Source organism: Lutjanus erythropterus, chromosome 1 (assembly GCF_056507025.1).
Source record: "Lutjanus erythropterus isolate fLutEry1 chromosome 1, fLutEry1.hap2, whole genome shotgun sequence".
NCBI classification, from domain to species: domain Eukaryota; kingdom Metazoa; phylum Chordata; class Actinopteri; order Lutjaniformes; family Lutjanidae; genus Lutjanus; species Lutjanus erythropterus.
Window position 1 is genome coordinate 5713475 of NC_139317.1, and position 18916 is coordinate 5732390.

At 39.0% G+C, this 18916-nt stretch overlaps 1 protein-coding gene across 2 annotated transcripts in view; it reads left to right on the forward strand.

The window, feature by feature from the left end:
• Positions 1-5055: 5055 nt before the first annotated feature.
• The window catches only part of mpped2a (metallophosphoesterase domain containing 2a), a 91397-nt gene continuing 77536 nt past the window's right edge, over positions 5056-18916 (forward strand). Inside the window, exons 1-2 of one of the 2 annotated variants that reach the window (XM_084730835.1) lie at positions 5056-5514; positions 8899-9183. In XM_084730835.1, the coding sequence (XP_084586961.1) occupies positions 9071-9183 (113 nt within the window). In that variant the 5' untranslated portion in view covers positions 5056-5514; positions 8899-9070. Of the gene's footprint in view, positions 5515-7394; positions 7977-8898; positions 9184-18916 lie in introns of those variants that run through there. The other variant, XM_084730921.1, reaches the window with a different exon arrangement.

Sequence of the window (18916 nt, forward strand, 5' to 3'; positions counted from 1 at the left end):
GATGATGATAGTATTTTCACAGCTGATGGCAGAACTGTACTGTGATGCTGTTTCTCTTTTTTGATGTAAAGACAAATAATGATGAAATTTCCACCCAGTGAAGCATTTTTTTCACTAGAAGACATGACTGTAAGATTAGCTGGTTTCACTGTGAATGGATTACAGTTACTTTTTTTTTTTTGGTATCCTAATTACACAATCCCATTACATTTAATCCATTACTCCCCAAATCTGCTGGGGGAATGTAATGTTAATGCTCATTCAGCACTACTGGCTCCAACATGAACAGTTAGCTGATTAGTTCGAGTAAGTTTGTTCATTTGAGCAAATATGGGACATTTCAACACCTGTGAGACAAAATTAGGACCAACTTTGTCCCAGACTTCATATATAATTTAGTGACCTGATCAGAGTCAGTTAAACCCTGATGATCAGGAGGCTGTTTTTACACCCAGTCATCCAAGTTTCAGGGTTTTCCCCAGTTTGTAAACTGTGCTGCCCCATTTCAGGTTGTGTGAAGGACTCCCACAGGTACTCATTAGTATTGTTTACTCGTGAACCCAGAGGGGCCATGTTGTCTTCTAATCATAGATTTTACAACACCTTCTACACTCTGGCACCGTTTTCACACTCATTTGTGATCTCACAGAGAAATATTCCAGGTCAACATTTGCACTGAATTAATGTACAGTGTTTCAGTATATATGGGGACTTATATGTTAGGTGATGCTAAAATAAACAGTCAGCTCAAGTCAGTGGTGTTCAGATGCCCCAGTCATTTAAATAAGACCAATTTAAAAATGCATCTATTGTATCAGGATTTTCACTTCCGTCGTGACCAAGAAAATCAATTAGTTTCAGCACGCATGCTGGTTTACAAATGAGGCAGTGTATGCCGAGTTCAAGGTGCAGCAGCCAAAATATTGAATACTGCATAAGATTTCATGGGATAAAATCAATAACCTTCTTATTATGCCATATCATGCAGGCTCACAGCCTGAAGTAAACCTGAAACAGTAACACCTTTCGTCAGGGCTGACAGGGGACACACAGAGATGGAATAAAACAGTCAGTTTAGGAGCTTGGGTGGACGTTTCTGCTCTCAGCGTTTCCAGGATGATAAAAGTAATCAGGAGGGGTTGTTGCTGAAGGGCTTGCTTGGGGGTTGTTATCTAATTTAAGAACTCAGACCTCATGAATGCACCTTTTTTTTTTTTTAACAAAAAGAAAAGTGCAAATAAGGCCAGTTGAGGATCTGGTACCACTTTCTAAAAGCTTTATAAGTTGTAACTAATGGATAGTGATTTATAGAGGATTAGCCTAATAAGCCATTAATTAAAGAGAACCTTTGGGTTGCCAGGTTGTGAAAAATCTGTCTGGTGTTCTTCATGCTCCGGCAAATGTTAGCAAGTCATCTTCAGTTATATATCTTAATAAGTCATAAAGGCTGTCTACTGTAATCTGTCAAGTCTGTGGTTGTTTCTGTCATTTTTTAATAACCAGACAAACTATACATTGATATTATCAGCTCATTATTAATCAATGAGCACAAGTAAATATTATTAACTGATAAAAATTATTCATGTAATCAATCATTCAAAACTCATCATGACATTTTGACATTTTTTTAAGTGTCATTGTGTAAGATTTATGGGGAACAGTTGGCAGAATTTGGCATAAATACAATATAATATTTATAAGTACAGTTTCATTAGTGTATAATTGCCTGAAAATAAGATTTTTTGTGTTTTTCATTACTGTAGAATGAGCTGTTTATCTACAGTGTCTACTGTACCCCAGGATGGACATACCAAACACTGGCTCTAGATACCACCATAATTTGTCCTACATGCTTGGAAGGGGAGGGTGAGGCAAGCGGTGTTCAGTTGATTACAATCTATAAACTCACCACAAAGTCATTATGACTTACAGACCCTTCATGATGTTATTAAAAAAAATTAAAACATGACAATTCAAGTAGTGCATAATACTGTTGGCTTTGTATACAGTTTTTTCCAGGCAACACTTTGTAACCATTGAAATTGATTTATTTACCATTAATAAAAAACATCAGTCACCACTGTTCAAACTTATTGAAGGGTGGTGGTGCTGTAGATTTATCAAGAATGAAAATATGTGGCAGCTCTGTTGTAGTACTAACACTGGCTTTGTATTTTTTCCAGACATCATCAAAAAATTGGGTCACAGGAACAGTTGTACTATTTATCCATCTTGATTATATTATTATTATTATTATAGATATAATTAGTGTCTCTTTCCAGAAATCATGACCTGCTTACTCAAGATAATCCACAGACGTTTCATGTAGGAACTATTTTCATTCTACTAAACTCACCAACCGCATCGTCTCACAGCTAGCTGAATTACATCCATGGATGCACTTTTTAGAACTGGACACCAGACACAAAGATGGCGTCCATCTGTTGATGGGTTTTAGCAGATTTCTCCCGGACTGAGAGCTCCCAGTGAACACCTGGGTCTGTTGCCTGCTAACAGGAGCTAACAGCCAACTGTAATGGTTAGCTACTTGAGCAAAAAGTCAGCTAAAGCCATCTGTCCATCAAGAAGGCTCTGTACTTAAATACACCAGAGTTAGGCTGAGCTGCCGGAGGACATCAGAAGAGAAACCAGAAAATATTTCCTGCTTAAAATACCATCCAGTATCACCCAAATTGATGAATAAAGTTGTAAGGTTGTGCTTTTGTACAGCGAGGCTGGTGCTCCAGTCACAGACACTCCAGTCTGCACTGGTGAAAGGATTTATTCTCCCCCGAGTGTGAGTGTGAGTGAGTGAGCAACAGTTTTTGATCGTTTTCTAGGAAATGGCAAACTCTGAAATATCATTCAAAATACCCAAGAATATCTACAAAACATTTTTTTCACCATTGTTGGGTAAGATAGGCCTACTGGTGTATACATAATGAATATGCGTTAAACAAACATCGACTTGGACTTCATGGGGCCTTTAGACTTTCATAAAGCCATATAACATATTAGTTACTGATTACAACTTACAACTTTATAAAGGCTGTGTTATTCAGTAATTGTGCTAATTAGTCGCAAGAGAAAATATGTTACAACTCAAATGTACTTTCTCATGATAATCTGGGCTTACATTTGAAAACTGATTCATTAACCTTTAATAAAGCCATTAAATAAAGCCAGCACAACATATTAGTTACAACTTAAAAAAAAACTATTTAGCTTATAAACACTTTATTAGTTCCTCCAGGATTTTGCCATCTTTTTCAGGATTATAGCAGCCAAAATGCCTGATTTCATGGCAGCTTTTCAAAGAAATTGTATTGCAAATTGCAATGTTTTAGTTTCAAATATTTCTGTTGTGAGGAATTTTAATTGATATGGCCTTTCAAATAGGATATTGGGGGGTGCCAAATCTTATCAAATTCCCTGAGTTTTTTTTAAGAATAAATCTTATTTTTTCTAAATGCAGAGTTTCTGTCAGCTCAGTCAGCCAGAGTTTAACAGTAGGCACATCTTTCTTCTTACAAGAAACAAGAATGAGCTTCTTAGTGAGAAGTCCATAAGATAATAGGTGTTGCTGAGCGAACTGCAGTCTCCTCATGCCTACCGATCCCCCGAAGGCGATTAATACCAGGTCAGGTTAACTCCGCCCCCAGTGTCTTTGAGAATATTCTAAATATCCCCAACCAGAAGTTCTGCAAATTGGAACACAGGGCATAGCTGTATAATAAGGATGCTTCTGTTGGGCCACATTTAGCACACTGTGATGAAATTTCCAGAGATATTTTGTGTTTGAATAATGCAATCAATGCAATACCTTAAATTGTGCTATATGGCATCATGCATTAACTGAACATGTGTGTATATAGTCCAGGGTCTTATCCCAGATATCCTGTTTGCCCAGTTCTGCTTCCCATTCTGCTAGTCACAGTTGGGGCCAGAATCTGCAGTGTATTGTACAGACAAGAAATTATATTTTTAGACCAAGCAGAATGTTTTAGACAGCCATCCAGTTTGTCTGGCCCTGCAGTCTCAAAGTCAGGAAGATGCATTCTCTCATAACTCTTAACCTAGAGGTATTTAAAGAAGTGACACTGTGGGAGAGCATATTTCCTTGAGCTGTTGAAAGGTTGCAAACACCCCTTCCAGGTGTAGGTCACCAACACTACATATTCCTAATTCTCTCCATGCTAGAAGAGTGCCATCTAAATTAGAAGGAGCAAATGAGGGATTTGCTGTTATTGGTAATAAGAAGAACATATTCCTGAATTTAAAGCATTTCTTAATTTGTTTCCAAATGAGTGCAATGTTATAAATGATTGGACCTTTACTGCAGTTTACTTTGCTCAGTGGCTGACTACACCAGCATGTTGGGATGTTTTTAGGTATTTTTCGCAATGGAATTGCACAGGCCAGTGAAAATTACAAAGAGTTTTATTTGCAGAATTACTTAAAAATCAGAGTCCACTTGTTCTAGGGAAAATAAAAATGACATTCTGCTCTGAGCTTTAAGTAACCATACCAAAGAGGCTCAGGATTACAACATTTCTAGCAAAATATGCTTTATTTGCAAATGAAAAAGTGCAAAACAAAGATCGTGCAACACTGTTTTCCTGTGAAATTCCAGCTGTGTTTTGCAGAAACAAAATAAACCTGAACCTCAGTCGGCATGAGGGTGAGTCAACTATCATTTAAGGAAAATGCACAAAATGTGCAGCAACCCTACTTTGGAGAGGAGACCATCACAACTGAGCAACATAACTAATACTCTGAGTAGTTTTTGTCAATAATAGTTTTACTTCTGTTTTTTTTTTTTTTTTCTAATACTACTTTTATTTGTAATTGAGTAAAATTTTAGTAATGTAACAGTACTTGTCCTTGAGATTTACTCCTACCGCTGGTATTAAGTGTATCTCATCTGGAGCCTGTCATTTCCTACAGCAACTGAACGCAGCACGGAGGCAGCGCGGGACTGCGCGAGCGCCCTCCTCCTCCTACCGCCCTCCCGCCCTCCCTCTCGCGCCTCTCCGCGCGTGTGCCCGCCGGTGAGGGGGCGCGCTCGGGAGGTGTGGGGGGGTTGTGCTCGCTCCTGCTCTCTCTGCTCTCTGACCCCAGTGGCAGCTCCGACTCACTGCACTCCGGCTCCCCCTCCGTCACACCGAGCCTCCTCTCTCCCTCTCCTGTTGTCTGTCAGTGTCTCTCCCTCCTCTCCTCGCTCTCTTGTCTGGTTTCTTTCCTACAGGAGCCAGCCGAGGTCCCGCCGGGTCGAAGGTTCTGCCCTACCCGCCCAGACTGCCGCAACCCCCGGACGGCCGCGTACGAACCTGCCCGCTCCCCCTGTTGCTGCCGCATGGACCCGCGTCCCTCCGCTGCTGCCGCCACCGCCGCTGCCGCCGCTGCTGCTGCTGCTTCTGCCGCCACTGCCGCGTAGAGGGCGACCCCGACCCGACACTCTTTCTCCGGCCAAGATAAAAAAAAAACCTGACAAAAAAACCCCACACGACGAAGGTAGAGCAACCTTTCCGCTTTGCTTTGAGAACCGAGCAGGGAGGGAGGGCAGAGCAGAGAGGGGAGAAAAGACGGGGAGGAAAAAAGAAATTCTTGACACAAAGCCGTCGGTTAAAAGGTGGCTTGTCATTTGCGAGGACGAGCAGGAGGTTAGCGCGGCGGCGGTGCTGTGACACTGTCCACCTTTGGGTGTTTTTTATTAATCCAGGATCAGAGTTCAGGATCGCACGGACCTTTTCTTTTTGTGTGTACACATTTCTGCAAGCGGCAGTAGCACACATCGGGTACATGCGGGGTATCAGAAAGGGTCAATTTATTCGCCTTTACCCCCTCTGTGATTTCTACTCGTGAAGTTAGCTATCTGCTGTGCACCAGGGCTCCGTGTGTATCCACCGACAGCACTGACAATGTGTGTGTGCACCGCCGTTATAGGAAAGCAGCTCGGTGCGAAGCTGCAGCCTGCATAATAAAAATCCACTGCCAGGGCAGGTTTTAGCAGGCTAAGCTAGTTGCTGCTACTGTAGCCACAAGGTAGAGACAGACAGGCGAGCAAGGCGAGTTTCAGCAGCCCGACACACACACACACACGCATAGACACACACACACATCGGCTGCACACGGCGAGGAGACCGTGAAGCATGCTGCACACAAATCCGTCTGTAGTTTTTCGGCCTACATTTGCAAAAAACGAAAAAAGAAGAAGCAGTTGTACTTCAGATTTTAGTTTTAGCTTTGGGAGAAGTGATTGCATGAAGTGAAGTGTGAGCAAGACATCTGACAGGGCAGCTTTTAATTGAAGTTAAATTATTTTTTTGGAAACTTGTTTCTTGTGCAGCCAGCCGCCAGGATTTCATTGAAATTTAGAGCTGCAAAGAATATTTGCTGGCAACTATTTGCATAATCGATTAACCGTTTTTAAAGCAAAAATTGTCTAACATTTGCAGGTTCCAGCTTCTTAAGTTTAAGGATTTGCAGCTTTTCTTTGTCATTTGGGACGGTAAATGAAATCTTTGGACTGTAGGTTGGACTAAATAAATTTTGAGATGCATCTTTCACTCTGAAAATAATCTGCAGATTAATCGATAAGGAACTAATCGTTACGTGCATCTCTTTAGCAAGACTTGAAGCTTGAGTGTGTTGAGGAGCTTCATAAATGTGAGGATTTGCTGCTTTTCTTTGTTGTTTTTGACAGTAAGTGAAGAGTCTTTTGAGTTTTGGACTGTTGGTTTGGCAAAAGAAGCAATTTAAAGTTTTTGTTATGGCTCAGGGAATTTTTTAGGGGCATTTTTCACATTTTTTTTACATTTTATAGACTAAACAAATGTTTAATTAATCGTTTCAGTCATATTTTAAAGCAAGAATGTTACATATTTATAGGTTCCATCTTCTTAAACATAAGGATTTGCAGGTTTTCTTTGTCATTTAAAACAGTAAATTAAGATTTTTAGGGTTTTGGATGGTTGGTTGGACAAAAGAAGCAGTTTAAGGTTGTCACTTTGGGCTCTGGGAGATCCTGAGGAGCATTGTTTAATCGATCTGTTCTTTTTAAGCAATCGAGTAATCATTAAAATATTCTGCAGATTAATTGACAAGAAAGGTATTGTTACTTGCAGCCCTGTTGAAGTTAGAAAAATCTAATTTTAACGTTGCAGTGTAAAGGCGTTTGTGGACGAGCTGCTTAAATGTGAGGATTTGCTGCTTTTCTGTGTCATTTATGATAGTAAATGAGGAGTTTTGGGATTTTGGACTGTTGGATGGAGAAAAGAAGCATTTTGAAGATGCCACTTTGGGCTCTGATGACCATTTTGACATTTTATAGACTAAATTAATCAGTTAAGTGTGGAAAAAAATTGTAGATTAATCTATAGAGAAAAAAATCGTCACTCCCTTTTGGAGTTGGCATAATGTAATTTTTCGTTTGCAGTGTAAAGACTTGAACGTGTCGAGGAGTCTTTTTTTTCCATTTGCAGGAATTGAGTTGAGTTTCTTCTGGGCTGCCATAAATCTTTCTGACTTAAATTCATTGCACATATCATAAGAAGTAGCATCCAGCTGACCCAGAAAACATAAATCAATGCTTTTTGTGAAAATAGGACAGTTTTTAGTTTAAATTGGGAGGTAGTTTTTGCTTTAAGATATTCAGCAACTGGAGGAGGTCGCAGCTTCTTTCTCTTTTTTTACTCACCACCACTGCATCACAGGATTTAACCATCAAGTGAACTCCGGAGCTGCTGATTATTACCCTCAAAAAAAAAAAAAGAAAAAGATGACAGACTTGTTAAATTGAGGGCAGTTTTTTTCCTTTTTTTCCCCGGCTTCTTCTTCCTCCTCTTGTGCTCCTGGCTGCATCAGGAGGTCTGGTATAAAAAGCCTGTCAAACCCACAGTGGCCACTTTATTATCAGTCAGGGAGGTCAGACAGGAGGGAAGCTCAGGGTGCAGAGAGACGCTTAGCGAAGCCCGGTGAGTGAGCTCTGAGGATGCAAAACCCACACTTGTTGTGCAGAATCTCTAGCTGCTTTTCTGTCTAGAATTTAAGTAGAAAGCGTGTGTTTTACCTGATTTAGATTTTATTGCACGGTTATGCTCATAAAGCAGCTCAGTTGGCAGATTATTGCTCCTGTTTCATTTCAGAATTAGAGCACCAGGCCTGGAATAACAAAAGCAGAACTTTGCCATATTTTTGTTTGTTTCGGTGGGTAATTGTCTTGCTTATTTTGTGCATGCGTTGTGAAGAAGTTCTCGTTTTATTGAAGTCTTTGCAACAATTTGATCACCACATGCAGCTCCTTTTTTCTTGCTTGGTTTAATTTCAACAGGCTAATGCCCTAGAGGCCATGCCTGCAGTAATTTTAAAATTTGAATATATTAGTGTGCATTAAAACCAACTGGGTTATGAGCAGCAGAACAGCAATTAAAAAAAAGTGCCTTTTTTTCCAGATTGTAAATTGTCGCTTCAACAGTCCAGTGTTTGGTGTTTTCAAGGAATTTTTACTTTCTTAACGAAATCCCATATTGTTTGAAAAGGTAGAATAAATCTGTTAATTATGTTTAAGTTGCCTCGCTGCATTTCTCTAATCAGGATTTTATGAAGAACGGTTTGATGAGCTGTTTTGGGAATTTATTTTCATGCAAAATTAAATTGTGATGAAGAAAAAGCTGTTTCTGAAACACAGTATATATGAACGTTGTGATTATAAAGAAATAGAAAAAGATCATCTCCTCACTCACTGATTCTTCAAGCCACCTTATTTTTGCTTGTGCATTTTGTTTTGTGAACAGTAAACATGTGTCCAGGTTTTTACTTTCCTACGAGTGTATTCAGAGGCTTGTGCATGCCTGTTTAAAGCAGCTGATGTGTGTCTCTTTGCTCCTGTCGGTGCAGACTGCAGTGTGTCGTGGTCGAGTTGGTCGGCTGGGTTGCTGCTGCTCCTGCTCCTGCCGCCGCTGCTGGGAGACTTCCTGGGCTTCTTGAGCGGCTCTGAAGGATGACCGCTGCACGGCTCGCTGCTGAATCCCGGTGAACGAACGGCGTCTCATGTCCAAACGGCGGAAGGATGGCTCATGGCAAAGTGACCATCACGGTGGACGAGTACAGCTCCAACCCCACACAGGCCTTCACACACTACAACATAAACCAGAGCCGCTTCCAACCTCCACATGTCCACATGTAAGTGTGCTCACAGTCACACACACACTCACACACACACTGTGGATCACCTGCCATCAGCTACTTAACTAAAATCAGACTTAAAAAAAAATTTTACTTGACAAAATAAATTCATATGGGTCATTCTGCTGGTGCCTTTTCCGTCCCCAGGACACTACATGTGGAAGTATTGGATAAGATTAAATTTTGAGAATCCCACAATGTGGAAATTGAAGTGTTACAGCAGCAAAGTGGATAGTAAAAATAGAAGGATCACTAAAAAATAATATACAAGTAAACAAGCAATATGAACCAGAGGAGATATAAAACATAGGAACAGTAATAACAAGAGGAAACATGAAAGTCTACAATATTTAAATTATAGACAAGATGAAATATATAATAGGAACACAATATTAAATAGTTGAATTTAAAGCATTACGCATAGAAAATGTTGATATTGCATGATTGAAATGAAATACACCTGAGTGAGTGTTCATATTGCACAGTCAGTACGAAAATATATCAAAATAATAGATAAATAATACAAATATGCATTAAAAGTATCTGTCTAATACATTATATTATCAAGCAAAGTGTCCTGCACTGTTTCCTAATTGCAAATTGAAGATGCATCGTATAAAATCTTAATAAAAAGTACTTAGAACTCTGACAAAACTATATTTTCAATTTAAAACTACACTTTACAATGAAATATAATCAATAAAATCCTCTTGAAATCTTAGTTTCAAGAGGTGACTCTATTTCCAAATTAGAAATTCTAATCCATGTTCTCACCAGAAATGCATAGTACGTTGTTTAAAATCCTCAGTCACGTTCCCCTCAGTAAAACTTTGGGCCATTACACAAGTCACATGATCAACAAGGGGTGGCATGATTGGAGTCTGCTGACACTGTGGGAAGACCAAAAGTAAATTCTCCCACTATTTTCTCTTTCTGTAAGTGTGGCTGAGAAGGCCAAACGTTCAGCCCTTTTACCTAATTATTTCTTGGATAAAAGTTTTCCTGAGTGTTCTAATGGTGTTAGTATTGATGCCATGTGGCTTTATTTCATGTATTTGCTAATGCTGTGCTAAAAACTCAATCCTGTTAAGACAAAAAGCACAACCTTCCATTTAGAAACCATGTAATAAGTAAATAAAATGGCCTGAGATTGACCATTGTACATTTTAAATAGTTAAACGTGATAATGAGTATTATTTAATATTGTGCAGAAAAAAGATAAAGAATTAAGTTTACTTTTAAAAAATTACAACATGCAACTGGCACCAATTTGGCGGCATGGCCCATATGTACTTTTTGTTAACAAACAAACACTCATCCAGGTCTTTTTTGTCTTGATTTATTTATTTTATGACCATTTTATTTCACATTTCATGTTTGAGGCTGATGTTGTATGAAATTTTAAACATATTTTAGAGGAATTAATCATTCTGATTGTGCAGAAATTGAGACATTTTGAAGAGCAGCAGGAAGCCAATCAGGATCCTGTTTGATGCAGGGTGTTTGTTTATACTTTGATTTAATTGGCTGAAGCTCAGAGAGTGTACAGTGGCTGGTGAGGACAAACTTTGAGAGCACATGCAGCGCTGTGCAACATCTGAGGATATTAAATATCACTGTTTAGGTTTGCAGTGTGTGTGGCAGGTGAACTGTACTGTTTGACACATGCAGCATTTGCACACGCTTGAAACTGAATGCTCTCCACAGCTCACACAGATTTGAGTAAAAGTCCCTCCGACTCGAGAGTTTTTTTCGTGCCTGTCGTGTGGTGCAGACGGCTCGCCGCTGTTCCTTGTGGTCGCTTTGTGAGACTGTTATCATTTGTGCCATGTTGTCATTGCGGTGCATGAACGCTTTGTCCGCATTAGGGTGCTCTCTTTATTTATTTATCAGACCAGTTACTTAGCGTTGCTCTTGTCTGATGTGGTTACTCTCTGCCTCTCATTAGTGGGTCAGAGCGCTGTGACCCGTCAGCCCTCGCCACACACACACTCATCAGAGCGCTGTGTGTTTCATCTGTGGACACACATTAACGCAGAGCTGCACGTTTGCATGCTTTGTGTTTTCTCCCAATTACAGCTGTTTTGAGCTTTTATAAGAGGTTTGTGACTGGTTGTTGGTCACATTCACAGTGTGCTTTAGATGTTTTATATTCACTGAGAGTGTTGTGTAAAAAACCCACAGCAGGGTCAGGCATTGATTTAAAGCCTTATTTACTGCTCTTTGATTTAATTTCATACTTTGTTGTGTAATTGTGGTTTGATTTGGTTGTTTTTAGATGCACAAGTACTTTTTGGAGAAAAGCCGACTCACATTCCTCGCGCCTTTTCAGTTTCTCTTTGCCATTTTCTATTTTGCAAGCACAACAAATAAGGATAGATTAAATGTTTTACCAAAGTAATTAAATATGAATCATGTCGGTGGTGATTTTACGCTTCAAAGCAAACATTATTTAAGTTTCAGAAAATCACATACACTGAACAGGCATTAATGTGAGAAAACAGCCCATGCTAATACCATGCACTAACTACTTCTTTATAGAGAGATCTGAAAGTTATGCAAATGCAACACTGCAATCCTCAAGTCCTGACCTATAATTAAGTTGTTGAGAGTGAAAACACTCAAAGTTTAAAGCTTATTTCCATTGTTGTCCTCGTTAGAAAGACAAATTTGGTGGTAATTCCACAGATTGTAGAGTCAGATGCAAATGATGCACAATTGACCACAGATGCACAATACTAGATTTTTGCAGATAACTGATATTTTCCAACGCTTTTTTGCCATCTTTTTCCACCTAACTGCAGAGAACATTAAGTCTCTCTTGTAGTGGAATTAACATTATTATACCAACTCTTATCTAGGGCTGGGTTATATCTTTAAGTTGACTTAAAAATGTTTAAGATTAATATATTGTTTAAAAAATTGCCTTACCAAGGAAACAGCTGTTCTTTAATGTCATTGACCATCATTTTGTGCTACTTACGTTTTTTTAAATGTACTGGTTCAAGCACTGATACTGGTTTAAAAGTAACGTTTAGCACCAGTAACAGAAAAACCTGAATAATGCCTAAACTCACGCTCATCATGATGACCCTCTGGCAGATGCAGACCTAAAATGCTTTTCAAAATGTACACATTTTCTGTGCAAAATGTGAGAAGGACATTGTGACCACATAATTAAAGTGGCATCTTATCGGTAGAAATGAAACATTATGAAAATTTCATATCACGATTACAGTTATCCAAATGATCATGGTTATCAGTATTATCGTGATTTTGTTAAACACAGACTGAAATCATTTGAACAACTTTTATATTGCAAACCTCTCGACAAATTTAAAATGGCATCATGTCCTTTGGGATGCTGATGTTTTCATCGACGCAGTTTTTGTAGTGAGTTTTTTAAAGCACGTAATTTTAATGACAAACTAAATTTTTGTAACAGTAATACCAATTGTTGGGAATTAACTGTGGTTTATCATGAAACCAGTTGTCGTTTCAGAAATATACATTTTGACCAATATGATTTACTTAGAGATATAAAAGATTTACGTAGAGCCTAAATCTGTTGATACCGATGATATGTTATCGTGCATCTCTAAAGAAGGACTTGTGATTGACTATTTCAACCATTTCTTAGCCACAAATTTAAAACCACTCAACATCAGTTGCTTCAAAGATCCTGAAATACTCTTCCTGAAAATAGCATCTATTTATTAACATATTTTTGCCCTTGAATCCCTAAATCCAAGGAGTAATGTTAGGTGAGCTACTGCATCTCTTGTTGCATAACTACAGTAAAATCTGATCTAACTGAAAATAAAGATAAGTTTGAAGTTAGAAGTGGAGATCTGTTGTTTAATTGGCATTCATGTGCATCAGATAGGAGACACTGTAAAGTCTTTACACGTAGTCCCTCTGTTCTGCACGGTGGTCAGGTTTCACATGTACCGAGGTAATCATGTTATGTTTAGGTGGAAGGGAACCAATGGCAGTTGGCAGGGCTGACACTCAGAACAGGAGTTTATGTTACATGACGGGTGAGACACGGAGATCATGCAGATACATAAATATCACAAAGGAGACATTTTTAGGCAAACGTCAGATGAATCAGCGCTCGAGGAAGGTTTGGGCAGGTCTGTGCAGCAGACTGAAGAGCTGAAACGTCAACCAGCCGCACTGCCTCACTTCAGAGAGCAACAGCATCTGGCTAACGGGCTGCTTTTATTTTGTTTACCTCAAACACTCAGATTCCCACAATTCTGTCTGGATAATCATGTTCATGTAAACAGGATTATTTTGGGGAGACGGTCAGATTGTGGAATTGTGTAAACAGCTAAATGGGACTGTTACCTTCCTCCCGGTGCTGGCACTGTGTTGTTTTGGGATTCCTCAGCTGTGCGCGGGGCTGCCAGCACAACGAGCGTCGATGAATGTGGAAAAGGAGACGAGGTCACCTCGCACTTTGTGTTACGTCAGTCCATTTTAATGGTTGAAAAAGACGGCGATAAATCAGGCCAAATACTTCAATATGAATCAAGGTTAACACACGCCACACAGCACTGGATTCACCACAACAGTTTCTGGTTTGATTTGTGAAGAGGCTCCCTCAATTTTTCCTGTTTGACAAGGCGAATAATAGAAAGTAGAAACAATATTTTCAAGCTTTAAAACATGGCAGAATGTCTTCTGCAAGGTTCAGTTTTTGCAGAAATTTCACTGCTATTTTTGGGATGAATTATTATTATTTTATGCTACTAAGTAGGAGTGTTAAAAATACAGATACACCCAAGTATCATATTATATAACCTTTATATTAGGGATGCACAGTAAATTGGTGTATATTAGCTGATATCGACTGTATTAATATCTGATTTGACAGATTATTATGTGTATTATATATATTTTGTGATACTCTATCAATTCTCAAAAACACTGTATTGATATTACAATAACATTTACATGCAAATATTCATGGCAGTGTTGTAATCTATCTTCAGCCATCTGTCTCTTCCACTTTAACGTAGCAGCGTAAACTGAGACAGGAAGAAGTAAACACATATCAGGGTTCAGTGATAATGTTTTTTTTACTTGTTAGGGCAAGTGGGTCAGAACTCTACTTGCCCTTGTACAAATGGTTTTATTTGTTAGAGGTTATCAAGTAACTACAAAGACTAAAGTCATTTGTCAGGTTTGATTTAGGGCTGCAACGTCTATGAAATGTCACAAAATATTGAAAAATGTCCTTCCCAGCTTCTCAAATTCCAAGGTGATGTCTTTCATCATCTTGTTTGTCAGTAGAAAAACCCAAGGATGTTTAGTTTAAGAGAAAAGCAGGAAATCTTTACATTTAAGAAGCAGTATTTTCTGGTATTTTTTGCATGAAAAATTACTTAAATCATTAATTGATTATCAAAATAGTTTAATACTTCAATTCTTTTTAGCACTTGCCCGTTCAGGAAAGTGAGTTGCCAGAGTAACATGACTGACGTGACATTTTACTTGCCCTGTGCAAGCGGGCGATCCTTCTTGTTGTCACCTTTGTATCTGTTTTTTGCTCAGATTGCCCAGAAAGTAGAAAGAGGATGTGACGCAGACTGTGATGAACATAAATTCAGATCTACTATTCTGATTGCATAACAAAGTAAACTTTTATTTTTTTGGCTCACATTTTATGCATATGTTGGTGACTCATATATATTATGACGGTTTTCCTGAAGTTTTATTTTAAAAATCACAATAGCGCTGCAATGATCGATCTATTAGTTGTCAGCTACTAAATGAATCAACTATTTTAATAATCAATTTTGTCGTTAGAATAATTTTTTAGGAAGTCAAACCTCTCTAATTTCCAGTTTCTTAAATGTGAAAAACAAGACATTTTAGGACACCATCTTGGGCTTGATTGGTGATGAATGATCGAGGTTTTTCACCATTAATTGACAATGAAAATAAGCATCAGTTGCAGCCCTAAATCACAATATGCCGCCTTGCTTACAGTATCGCCAGGTATCCAATGTATTGAATGCAACCCCTGCATCGTGATTCGTATCGCCAAATTCTTGCCAACAGCCCTTCTTCTAACTGTATGTTCACATGACAGGTGACACCGCAAAAAACAGCCAGATGTTGCTAGCTCAACTTTTATGTGTAGCGTGTTACGCCTGACACACAGCGACAAGTGTCAGACGTCAGTTTCTGGCTTCATGACGCCGGCTTCCATTAAAAATGAATAGTAGTTTGATGCTGTGTTTTGTTTTCTGGTTCCTCCCTGACTTTTATTCTGCAGTGTTGCACCAGAGAAGCCTTACATAAAACGTATCTGTAGGAAAAGTGGTAAAAGAATGGATCTGCCTGATGTTTAAGAGGAAAATCCTGAAAAGTGGATCATCATCTGTCATGTGGAGACAGTTTAGTTTTATTCCAGACAACAAAAAACAAGAACAGATTGTGGATGGTGTTTACCTTGTAAAAAGCAGCTGTTTATTAGGTGTGTTTAGTGGAAAAAAAAAAGATGTATTAGGAGTCAGACAGCAGGATCAAGGTCCTGCTGGTTTGAGAAAAACAGCAAATAAAAAAAAAGAAAAGAGTGAATGTGTGTTTTAAGGTGCAGAAATGCAGTTTAACCTCCTGAAACTTGGAACAAATAATGACACAGTTTATCTAAATAATCTGCACAATCACTTGTTGCCCGCGTTGTACCGTCCTGCTGCGTTTTCCATTTTCACGGTGGTAGTTTTAGGAGGTGAAACCCCTGTAGGAAGGGGATGTGTCGAAGCCGTGGGGCCTCTCAGTAGATATGTGTTTGGATAAATACATTAGGCTGTTTCCTGGCTTCCACAGAGCCTGCAGTGTTTTAACCCTGCCATTCTTAAACTCAGACTGGGAACCCCGGGATCACACACACACACGCACACGCACACGCACACACACACACACACACACACACACACGCTCCTATAAGCCCATCCCCCCACTATGTTTTAGTGCTTATAGAATACGCGCTCTGTTCTGGGAAAGTAAAGGCTTGTTTAGATTTGAGAGATAATGATCCGACTTGCTTGGGGGTTCTCACTCACTGCATCCACAGTATTTGGACATAAATAAAGTTGTTGCTTCTCTGAAAGCAAAGAGACGAGGGAAAAAAAAAAAAAAACGCTCAAGTGAGGGGGTTGCCTGCCTTTTGAAATACAATCCCTGCTCTAATGTCTGCCCCCCTCCTCCTAGACAGAATATTTAGATTTCTGTGATGGAGTACAGCAGCGCCTTTTGTGCGGCGTGGAAGGTATCACTGCTCTCTGAACCACATATGAAAACATGCATGCACACACTCGCGCGCGCAGACTGACAAGCACACACAGTGGCAGTTACAGGCTAATGCTCAGGAACGTGACCCTGAAGTCAAAGTGGGCTTTCTCCGGAGCATGGGACGTCTCTCTCTGTCTGTCTGTAAGTGAGCGACAGACTCAGTGCAGCCCTGTTTGTGTCTGGTTTATTTTTCTGCGCCGTCTGTGTTTTTTTTTTTTTTTTTCTTTCTTTCTTTCTTTCCTCAGTCAGCCCCCTCATCGTCGTCTCGTGAAATGAAATGCTCAGCAACTTGGAACATATGCTTCGAGTTGGGACACTAATGGCTTCAAATCCAATTTGAGCAAGATCTGGGCCAGACTGCAGGAAGGCCCGACTGACACACAGACGCAGACAGACAAACTGACAGAGAGTTGAAACTGAAAGGTCTCTTGACTGGAGAGCTGGGGGTGTTTTTAAGATTTTTGTGAGCTCTTAATTATTCTTAAAATATCTTGAATTGAAGGACGAAAGAAGCCTTAAAACATCTCAAATCCTGTTATTGAACTCTGCAATATTTTTACGTACATAGTTGAACTTAATTGTACTGAACATCTAATTTCCTGGGGCCGTATTCTCAAAGCTCTCAGAGAAAATCATTTATGTTTCCCCTTATATAAATAAATCCTAGTAGGACTGCAACTTATGATTATTTCATTATCAATTATTCTGTTTCTAATTTTTTTAATTAGCTTAAAAAATGTCTGAAAAGTGCCCTTCATAATTTCACATATGCCAATTTGACATCCTCAGATTCCTGCCAACAATCCAAACCTAAAATATATTTAATTTACAGCGATAGAAAAAGAGAAAAGCAGCATTTCTCACATGTGAGAAGAAAACAAATTGAAAATGAATTGCATAACTATTTTGATAATTGGTTAACCGCTTTGTCAGTAATTTTTCAAGCAAAAATGTCAAACATTTGCTGGTTTCAGCTTCTTAAATGTAAGGATTTGCTTCTTTTATTTTCATTAATGATAATAAGTGAAGAGTCTTGGGGTTTTTGGACTTTGTTGGACAAAAGAAGCAATTTGAGGACATTTTGGGCTCTGTATAATTATGATGAACAGCATTTTTCATTTTGTTTACATATATTATAAAAAAATAAATGATCTATTAATAAACAATGAGTTACCGGGTTTAAGGTTAATGTTTTGTGTTTTTTTTTACTTGCCCTTATACAAATTGCCTTCTTTATTAGCAGTTATCAAACGACAAAAAAGACTAAAGTTAATTGTCATGTTACATTTAGCGCTGCAGCGTCATGAAATGGTGAAAATTGTTCATATCATATGTCTTTAAATGTCATTTTGTTAGTTCGAAAACCATGTTATTCAGTTTCATATGATAATAAATGGAGAAAAGCAGGAAATTTGAGAGGCTGAAAACAGAATTTTCTGCGTCTTTCAGGCATGAAAAGCTACTCCAGCAACTAATCGATAATCAAAATAGTTTAATCGTTTAAGTTTTTCCTTTTATCACTTGCCTAGTCGGGCAAATGAGTTACTAGATTTATGAGCCCAACATGGTATTTTGCATGCCCATGACAAGCAGGCAGCCCATATTGTTAAGCCCTGGATGCAAGTATAGCCAATCAGACAGCTGTTTAATGAAATATTGTTTGATGCATGTTGGATTTGTATGTTTGATTTTGTACGTTACATAGTCATTTCTTAAAGCTACTACAAGAATCTTTCATTGTGTTGAATTTTAGAGGCCCCTGTGGGCCAAAGCGGTGATGTTGCTGCCATAATAATCACAAAATAATAACGACATGGCGAATAACTAGGCTATATAGAAATAGACGATCTTCTAGTGGATGGTCTTTTTTGCTTATGTGTCAGGATTAAAAAACTCCTTGTAGTAGCTCTGAACAGAAGAAAGTAGCTGTATGAAACAGTGGAGGGAGAAAAGCGACCCAAACCTTGAATAACGTGAAGTTAATGAAGAGCACCACTTCAGATTGTGAGGGGATGGATGATGTTGTGTGTAGCTGATCTTGATCGCAGATGTGTTGGCATGTCTCACTCGATGACTTAACCGCATTACGCCATTAACGCCTTTCGAGTGTTAATTTATTTAATTTCCACCGGTTGTGCTCACCACGCAGGCCAGCAAAGCGGAGTCAGTGGAGAAAGCCGACTCTCCCGGCGCTGCCAGGGTCAGCGGTGGGAGACAAACTGGAGAGAGCAAACTGGTGCGCCAAGTTGTTGTTTTTCTAAATAGCACCTAAAGTGGGACTCTGCTGAGTTAAGAGCTGTCGGAGCGTTCTGTTCTTTTTAGTTTCACAGTCTGCCTCCGTTTGCCACCAGCTTTGTTTTTGTGTTTCAGGTTTTAAATCGGTCTGAAGATCAATTCAAGTTCCAGCAGGGTGTTCAAAAAC